Source organism: Palaemon carinicauda, chromosome 16 (assembly GCF_036898095.1).
Source record: "Palaemon carinicauda isolate YSFRI2023 chromosome 16, ASM3689809v2, whole genome shotgun sequence".
Lineage (NCBI taxonomy): Eukaryota > Metazoa > Arthropoda > Malacostraca > Decapoda > Palaemonidae > Palaemon > Palaemon carinicauda.
The window spans coordinates 37,621,622-37,631,621 of NC_090740.1; the positions used below are offsets into that span (position 1 = coordinate 37,621,622).

Below are 10,000 nucleotides of genomic sequence, written 5' to 3' on the forward strand. Positions count from 1 at the left end.
TAACATGTAAATCTATACCTTCATAAGCATCAAGGGCCATAAAAAGAGCTTTTATTTACCGAGATTGAAAAGTTAAACTAGTTAGTTTAGCCTCAGGGAAACAGGAAGGAGGAAGATCAAATTTCTCATTGCTCCTACTGTCAAACACATCAGCCAAATGGTTGCCTTTTATTTTGGACAGTGAGTGACAGAGCCATCTGGTTATAGCAAAGAAGGAATTGTTTCATGTACACCAAAATATACAGACTTAAAGGTAGTCCACCACATATGTTACTGGGTTGTACCAGAAAGGGTCTGTATTCCTTTTCGGTTGAAGCATAAACTCTCTAAGCAGAAACTCTAAGCCAAGTATGATTATTCCAGTAATATGCTGTAGGCTACTTCTTACTTTACGCATCTAATTACTGAAATTTATATCTGAAAGAAATAAATAAGTTCTTTAAAAAACATAAAATACTAATGCAAGATATAATTTACAAATTGATCGGTCAAAAGTGAAGGAAATTTTCCTTGAATCCATTGATGAAATATCTCTGCTTAGTTTAGTTTCATAACTGATTAGCAAAAAAATAAAGAAATATCAATGAGCACGTAATGAAGCCATTCGTTTTAATTACTGAACAAATTAGCAAACCAATATCCTCTGTCAAATACGAAAACTAATTAAAATTCCCTTCCTCTAAGGATATACAGACAGTGTTATCAATATACACAAAATTATCCAATTCTGAATCAAAATAATTTCATATCACCATTGTATGTAGGTTAATATTTCATATCTTTACAGAGGCTGATCATTTCCACGAATGCTATGAAGTTGTGGTGCTACCTTCAATAATGCCATCATATATTTAGGCTATAAATATCTCGTGAAGCACAGAAACGAACTTCAAAGGCTGTGTTATTACCTTGTTCTCAAAACTTCTTTTGAAATACTTTCATATTATGCTGGAATAATAATCACCTTATAAGACAACATGGAAGAAGAGGTATGTGCAATATATTTTTTTTTATGTATATATTACGCTTTTTTAAGATATTTAGATATATTTCGTATCATGCATTAATCTTTGCAGTAAGAGTTAGGTAAGTGGTGATTGATGTTTAATCTGTTCACTATTTACTAAATACACACACACACACATACACACACAAAATAACAGATAACTTTGGTGCTAAAAAATCTTCCGTCTTTATTAAAAACAAAGGGAAAATACCTTTTGGGTCGAGACTTCATAAGCATCAAAGTCCATCAAGTGAGCTTCAGTTTGACGAGTGAAAAGCTAAACTAGTTAGTTTATTCTTGGGAAAACAGGAATGAGGAAGATAAAGTTTCTAGTTGCTCTTCTTACTGTCAAACGCATCAGCCAAAAAAGATTGCCATTCCCTTTGGACAGTGAGTTACAGAGTGATATTGTTTTACTAAAGAAAGGAACATTTTCTTCTACACCAATATGTGTAGATTCAACGGTAGTCCACCACTTATGTTCCTGGGTTTTACCAGAAAGGGTTTTTTTTTGGTTAAATGATATTCCTTTTCAGCTCTAAACTGAGTATAGTTATTCCAAATCAATTCGGATCTATTATCCTTCCAAAGATGATAGGTCTCCTTCTTCTCCAAATAAGCACATCTACAAGCATCATGAAACCATGATTTGTCCCTCATTCGCTACCTTGGCGCACGAGGTGGTATACACCTATCAATTATGTTGACTTGATTCCCATTCAATTAGCCAACAGGATCAGCAATACTATACAATTGTGACCAATTCAGGCACTAAAGATCACTCAAAATCCCATTCCAGTCTGCTTGAGATTCCATATAAATTTTACATGAGTATGATACATCAGGTACAGGCTGCACAGATGCCTAGCTTGAAAACAAAACTTACTTGTTATAACGCCAAAGGTGTCGGTGTATTCGAGGTCCAAGTAGTTACCAAAGCTGTGGGTAATTTCTACTTATGATTTGCTCACAGCTTGATTCAGATGCAAAGTCTAAAGCTCTTAAGCTATGGCGATCAGTAGGAAAAACACAATTTAACTACTCCGTATGGTGAGCATTGAAATCACCAACAAAGACAAAAGAGGCCTTTTTGTCATCTTCTTGAATCTTAACTATAAGGGTAAGAAGACAACCATAGATAGAATCATCCATGTCTGGATTTTGGAGGATCGAACGCAAGCAGAAGCTTTTATGCCTGTCAAAAACTTTTATTACCTGAATCTTATAACATCCACATTTATAGCAGGAATTGTGAGTAGCAAGATACTTAGTCCTAATATACACTGCCATTCCCCTGGCCTTAGGAATGGCATCCCGTTTAAAATCTATTGGCTTCTTAAAACCAGTTATAAAGAGCTTTGATAAGTGGCTCATATTACAAACTAAGGTTTCAGAGCAGAAAAGAATATCATTCTGTCCTGGCACAACTGTAAGGTGTTGAATATTTTCATGAAGACCACAATTATTGCAATACAGTAGACGACATTCACAAAATCTTGGACGCACTGTTCCCGGAATTTGCTCAATGTCTCCTGACATCATAGGAATTGATGTTGATATAAAAGATACATAATACTTAAAAACTAAATTAACACGAATGATAACAAAAACAATATGTAGAGAAATATAAATGAAGTGATTGGTGAAACCCATAGACTATAGCAAAATTAGTCGGAAAACTAGTCAATATGGAGGAGCCGATACACCAAGCAAGGCTAAATATCCACAGGAAGGAAGGAAGGACAGTAAGGATTTTCAAAGAAAAAAATAACACATAAATAAAAACTACCTCTTGATAAATCATAAGGCATCTATGCCTCTTTTATTAAGCCTCCCCAACACACCATTTAAAAATAAGAGTAAGAGAAATAAAAGATAGAATAGTGTGCCTGAGTGTACCCCTAAGCAAGAGAACTCTAACCCAATATAGTGGAAGACCATGGTACAGAGGCTATGGCACTTCCGAAGACTAGGGAAAAATGGTTTGATTTTTGGGTGTCTTTTTCTAGAAGAGCTGCTTATCATCCCTAAAGATTCTCTTCTACCCTTACGAAGAGGAAAATAGCCAATGGAGAATTACAGTAGAATAATTATCTCATCAAGCGAAGAAGAATTGCTTGATAATCTTGGTGTTGTTAGGTGTATGAGGAAAGACAAGAACTTATTAAGAATAGGCCAGACTATTCGGTAAATGTACCGGCAAAGAAGACAATTAGCCATAATCAGAGAAAGGAATCCAATGTATAACAGTCTGGCCCATCAAAGGATCCAATAGCTCTCTAGTGGTAGTATCCCAATGGGGAGCTGGGGCCCTGGGTATCTTACTACCTAAGGAGTATAATAATACTTGTTAAAGAATGTAACTTGCTCTAAGATACTAATTTACTCCCTCATACTAAAGTTAGGTTTACGTTTAAAATCCAGATGGTATAGTAACAGACTTCAAATAAAATCTGATATGATACATGATTGTGTTATTACTTCATTGCTATTCATTATCAATAGCAATGTAGTGATTGGGGATCAGAAAAAAATATAAATATGATGTAAGTAAAAAAGATTTGAAATAACAGAGTGCTCAGTCACTCCGATATTTCAAATAGATGTAATAATTTGAAGTTCAAGGTCTATACAAGTTTTTTTTTTTTTTTTTTTTTTTTTTTGAGTGTTAGGGATGAAGTTAAGAAAATAAAATGGCAACCGAAACTAAAAATGGCTGCCCATTTTCTATTATTCTTTTAATTACGGCTTCCAAGTTTAGTTTTATTGTACTAGTCCATATACTTCTTGCACACGTACTTGCACTGACATGTGCACTTCAACATTTTCTTCACCCATTTGTATTGATAGCAGGTAATTGTTCAAATGCACTTTCAATTCAGGTGTAACACATCTTTGACGAAGGGCATCGAGGTCCTTATGGGAAGAATTTTGCCCTCCTTTTCGTTCCACCCATCATTAGTTGGGTTGTTGACAGGCATCATGAACAATTTCTGTTACTCAGATGCTCGCTTGGAAGACACCCATTTTTGAGATGGTAATCAAAAGCCTCACTAGTTGGGGAAATTCTCTCCACATCCCTAGACTAGTGCAATAAAACCTCAGTCGGGCGATGTCAACCTCTTCATCTGCGTTTGTTTAAACTGGATTATGTTTGGAATAGAGTATAAACAATAGTGCCAAATTGTTCCAACAGTGATGACACTTTGTGCACAAATGTACACCAGTATCACTAACCATTGAGCTTGAAGGAAGAAGTACTGTGTGATCCATTGAATACAGAGCATAGGGCTAGGTTTTTTGCCAATTGTCACGTGCTGATGTATAGCAATAGTGTTCAGAGAGATCATTTTGGTTATCATTCTCTCCTTAAAGCAAATCCAGATTTCTACCTTTGGGTTCAGAGCCTTGATGTGATGAATATTACTCAGAAGGATTACGAAAACTTCATTGACACCAGTATACATCATACCAAGTGATAAAGATTAGAGACATGAAAAGATAAACTAGGACACATGTCAGCTTCCTCATGGTTGTATTAATCCATTGGTAGGCTCTTTTTAATTGGTGAATTTAATCACCTGCAGTGATGTAGTCATTTCTGCTACCTGGGAAGTGTTCTTCTGTTATCTTTTTAACAAGAATGAGAACAGTTCCTTCTTGATATAAACGTTTGCAAGAAATATCTGCCAATTTTCCAGGATTTTGGCATCACCAGATATGCACTGTCTTATGACTGTCTCTCATTTCTTCTTTGTACTTCCTTTGATTGTCAGCGCATAATATTGGTCAAAGACAATATTAACTGTTATCAATCGCTTTAAATGCTGGTGAACTCTTGGGCCGAATATCTTGTCAAAATATGACTTGAAGGCCAAGCCTTGGACAGTTGTACCATGAAGTGAGTATATCAGTAATCAGCTATTAAAAATTATGAAGTCATAAATATCTAGGGCAATTAGCTCCTCATCGACATATTTGTATATACCAACAAATCTGACTTTGTATAAGAGTTGGTGGACTCTTTGGATCACAATGCAGGTGGGTAAAGGAAAAATTTGCTATGAAAGAAACTCTAAATTCCCCTTGCTGCTGACTATACAAAATAAACCTTGCCATAGAATCTCTACATGATATTTGAAGTGCTGCACTTTCATCTTAATTTTTGTCGTTGTCTGTGTTTTCTTATGGATCAACTGTAAGTTTTTTAACTTGATCGGTGCTGTTGGAGGTGATCATCTGAGTCAAGCATGCTCTGTTTGAAGTTTTTTATGGCTATTTCCTATAAAATAGAACTTATGAACAGATAGTCAACCGATGCAGACACATACCTTGTTGTGTGATGTAACCAGGACTCGGCTGTGCTTTTCAAAAGAATTCCCAGTGCTCAGCATCACTTCCATCAGCTCTTTAGTATAACGTAGGATGTGTAACAACATAATTAAAAGATTCTAGCAGAGATGTGAGTTGAATGCAAGTAACATTTATTCATCATATAACGAGTATATATACCAGCAGTTGAGAGAAAGAATATACAAAAATAAAAATAAATCCAAAACATGAGTTGGCAAACTAAAAAAGGTTATTCTATTATCAATTAGGGGAGAGTGAAAAAAAAAGCAATAACATTACATTGTATAAGTGGGCATATAACATGTTCAATACATGGCTAACCACTAAAAATGACATACATGTGAGAGGGGAACAATAGACCGGTCATCCTGTAGGAGATACACAGGTTTCTGGCAATCAGTAGAGATCCATTCTTCATTGCCGAGAATGTTAATTAAGAATGCCTTCACTGTGCAACGGATCACAAGGAAAAGAGGAGGCATCTGTGGTGGCATCTTACTGTTGTTGCATGAAAATCTTTCGATATGTATTGCTTCACTGGGGGCTTGTAAGTATGGTGGCATGGAGTAAATTGTCCCACAACATGACATAGATGCTGAAGATTTTTGGAAGAGGTTGCAGAAGAAAAAGAACTTAGCAGGTATAATCAATGGGTGGTCACGCACCATTTAAGGCCAGGTTTCCCAGCCCTGGGGTCGCGACCCCAAGTATGGTCGCCAAGCGCTTTTCCTGGGGTCATCAAAATCTCAAAATATCAAAATAAAAATAAGATTTCAAAATATGGCAGAACTCGTGGTAAGGAAAAAATATATAAACGTATTTGTGGATTTCTTTTTATCGACTTGCATACTGTATATATATATATATATATATATATATATATATATATATATATATATATATATATATATATATATATATATATATATATATATATATATATATTCCTATATAAATATTAAAAAACTGAATTTTAATGGTGGTATCCCTGAGTGCCGTACGCGTTTGATACGTGAACCTCATCACCGTCCATGTCCGACTAGACAGCCACTCCATCTGTACTGCCGCAGTGTGAAACACTATCTGCAATTTGTTCGTCTTATAATGATAAGTTGATGCATTTATACCTGTATAGTAATTTCGGATGTGCTGCATAAGTTGCACTCAGTCCTTGTTTCTTTAAAATTCTTAATTACTCACGAAAAAGTGGTATGCTGACAATAGAAACTGAGTACTTCCCTTGCTGACGAAGTATTGCACCACAGTATGTCAGTGGATGATAGACTATCACAGTGTTCATAATTGAGGCTTCTAAAACCACATTGTAACCTCCCCCCCCCCCATATTTAAAGAGAGAGATGGGCAAGGGAAAAGGAAGAGAAGGAGAGGGGCCAGGAAAGAAGGGGAGCCCTCTTTTCATGCCCTCTCCTCCTACATTTTCCTCTTTCCCCTTGCCACCCATTCCTGGCTCTTCTTCCCCAATCCCCGTCTTTCCATGCCCCTTCTTCTCCTACTTCTTTTTTACCCCTCCCCTCTTTTCATCCTGCTTCTTGCCTCCCTCCCCTCCTCTTCGATATTTCCTTGCCACCTCCCCTTCCTCTCCTCCTCTTTACTCCTCCCCTTCCTTTTTATTTACCTCTTGTTAGTTTGTATTGTTTTCATTTTTATTTCATTTATTGCGTTATTAGATGTGTAATTTTATTTGTATGTTCTTGGGAAGTTGGCGCGTCTGCGACGCTGGTCACTTGGTCGAAAAACGTCGTTGGAGTGGCAGTTGTTTAGATATTTGGAGGATTTTATGTCGGGGGGTTTTGAGGTTGTTGTTTTGGCAGTTGTTTAGAGATTTGGATTATAGTATATGGTTGGTTTTTGAGGTTGTTGTTTTGACGAGATTTGGAGTGCTGTATATCAGTGATTTTTTCGTTTTCTGCTTTGTCTTATTTACTGCGATTTGCAAATATATTACACCTCTTTTCCTTGTTACTCCTTCCTTGACCCCTCCCCTCCTTTCTACGCCTCCTCTTCCTTGTTCCTTGCCCCTTCACTTTCCTTACTACCTACCCTCTTTCCTTATTCCTCCTTGTCATCTTTCCTATTCTCTCAACCATCCTTCTCTTTCTTTGTCCCCCTCCTCTTCTCTTTCATTGGCCCCCATCCACTCTTCTCTACTTGGTCCTTTCTCTTCCTCCTTCCTGGCAGACTGCCATCAAAACAAAAAAACTAAATCAGCTGTATTGTTTTCATTTTTATTTCATTTATTGCGTTATTAGATGTGTAATTTTATTTGTATGTTCTTGTGAAGTTGGCGCGTCTGCGACGCTGGTCACTTGGTCGAAAAACGTCGTTGGAGTGGCAGTTGTTTAGATATTTGGAGGATTTTATGTCGGGGGGTTTTGAGGTTGTTGTTTTGGCAGTTGTTTAGAGATTTGGATTATAGTATATGGTTGGTTTTTGAGGTTGTTGTTTTGACAAGATTTGGAGTGCTGTATATCAGTGATTTTTTCGTTTTCTGCTTTGTCTTATTTACTGCGATTTGCAAATATATTACACCTCTTTTCCTTGTTACTCCTTCCTTGACCCCTCCCCTCCTTTCTACGCCTCCTCTTCCTTGTTCCTTGCCCCTTCACTTTCCTTACTACCTACCCTCTTTCCTTATTCCTCCTTGTCATCTTTCCTATTCTCTCAACCATCCTTCTCTTTCTTTGTCCCCCTCCTCTTCTCTTTCATTGGCCCCCATCCACTCTTCTCTACTTGGTCCCTTCCCTTCCTCCTTCCTGGCAGACTGCCATCAAAACAAAAAAAACAAAATCAGCTGCAACCTGAACATGATTTGAGGGTAGCATTTTCTAAGACTGAACCACGAATAGAGAAACTTAGCAGCATGATCCAGGTCCAAGGCTCCCATTAAAATCAGTTTACCATTTAACCGAAAACATTTATACTTCTAGTTTGTTTTTGTGGAATTTGACAAAATATTATTCCAGAAGTGAGGTTTTTGATTAATATCAAGCCTTAAAATTTATGATGCTATAATAAAATTTAATTATGTTAATTTTCTCGTCTCCAACCTTATAGTACCTCTCTTATAGAAGGATATCTACTGTCCCTTACTTTTACAGCCAGCAACTAGTAACATATAATCATATCTATAAAACTAAACTAGTGGGTTCGTGGTTATGAATTGAGGTCTATGATTGGGGTCACCTGAAAAAAGGTTGGGAACCACTTATTTTAGGTGTCGAGACACACAGAGTGTCTCTAAGAGGGGCCCTTAATGCCAAAATCACCCACGGAAAGCTGAATAAACTAGTTGGAGTAATTGCAGCGGACAACAAAGCTGCTTTGATTTTGCGATGAAAAGGATCAACCATTCTTTTGGCATCAGGATGGAAGGCTGTTATGTGATGTTTGGTAATGTCCAGGTATTTCACTACTGATGTCCACAATTGAAAGGTTAAAGTGTTATCCCTGTCATAAGTAACATGGTAAAGCATACCAAATCTTGCTATCCACCCTGAGAGTAAGGCCAACGAGTGGAGCTGTCAGTTACGATAAACTTATAATGGTACCCTTGTGATTTGGGTACTAGACTTACTAAGTGAACATGAATATGGGAAAAACGACGCTGAGGTTAAGGATAGACACCCACTACTGAATCCACATGTTGATGTATTTTTTTAAGTTTGGCAGTAAGTACATCCATAGTAATGGTGTGTCAAATGAACTTTGTCTTCAGTAGCTGTGCAGTAGATTGATTCGAGGGATGTGAGAGATCTTAGAAGAAATCAAATACATGTTGTCGCAATGGGGCAGGTATCCGTGGCAATGGTAAATCAGTACTGATGTCACAAAGAGGCTAGTGATGGAGTTGTCAAAGGTAATGTCTTTGTAACGGAGGGATGTGCAGATGTCTTAAAGGCTTGGTACTCTAGATCTTTTTGCTGGGCTTGTAATCCAGTCACAGATGAATGGTGGGCATCGAAATGTGATAATTTTCCCATAGACATGTGGAATGGTGCAGTTGTAATCAACCTCGGCGGAGAGATCTCGGCATTTACGAGCGGATCAGGCATCGGACTGTTGAGTTTAGCCATGCATCAGAAGCATGTGATCAATGTGAATGACGAAGGGTGTACCTTGTAAAGAAAAGGGGAAAATGACGTATAGCCAAATACACTGAATAAAACACAGGATGTAATCTTTGAAGTGCAGTGGGGTTTAAGAAGAGGTAGGGGATGTATGAATCAGATTTTCATAGTCAGGGTTCCATCTTCGCTACCCAATCTCTGCCTATAGCTTCTGCTCGATCGGTCTCCAAGAGACAGCGACCAATTAGAAGCAGCAGAAATTTTAAGTTGAAGGTATAGTAGCTAGATTCCGCCCTTGAGAGTTCTTTACTAAAGAACACCAATGAACATTGTGAGCTGGTGACACCTGCTCCAGTACTGCACTAATAGTGATGACACTGACATCGTTGTGGAGGAGAGGGGCATGTGGCATGGGAAAATTGATAATAGCAGCAGTTGATAGAGCTTTCATTGCTTTGCAAAAGGCCGCTTATTGAATGGGACTCCTGTTTAGTTCTTTTGGCTTGCCCTTTAGTGAGCATAGAGAAGGGCAAGAGAGATAATGATGGGTGGC

The 10,000-nt window shown here is 37.5% G+C and overlaps 1 protein-coding gene across 4 annotated transcripts in view; it reads left to right on the forward strand.

The window, feature by feature from the left end:
* Positions 1-10,000, forward strand: part of LOC137655720 (uncharacterized) — an 81,987-nt gene that overhangs the window by 16,154 nt on the left and 55,833 nt on the right. For 3 of the 4 annotated variants that reach the window (XM_068389735.1, XM_068389734.1, XM_068389736.1), the window contains exon 2: positions 788-989. The exons of the other annotated variant lie outside the window; for it this stretch is intronic. In XM_068389735.1, coding sequence (XP_068245836.1) covers positions 978-989 — 12 coding nt within the window. In that variant the 5' untranslated portion in view covers positions 788-977. The remainder of the gene's footprint in view (positions 1-787; positions 990-10,000) is intronic. 4 annotated transcript variants of the gene reach the window in all.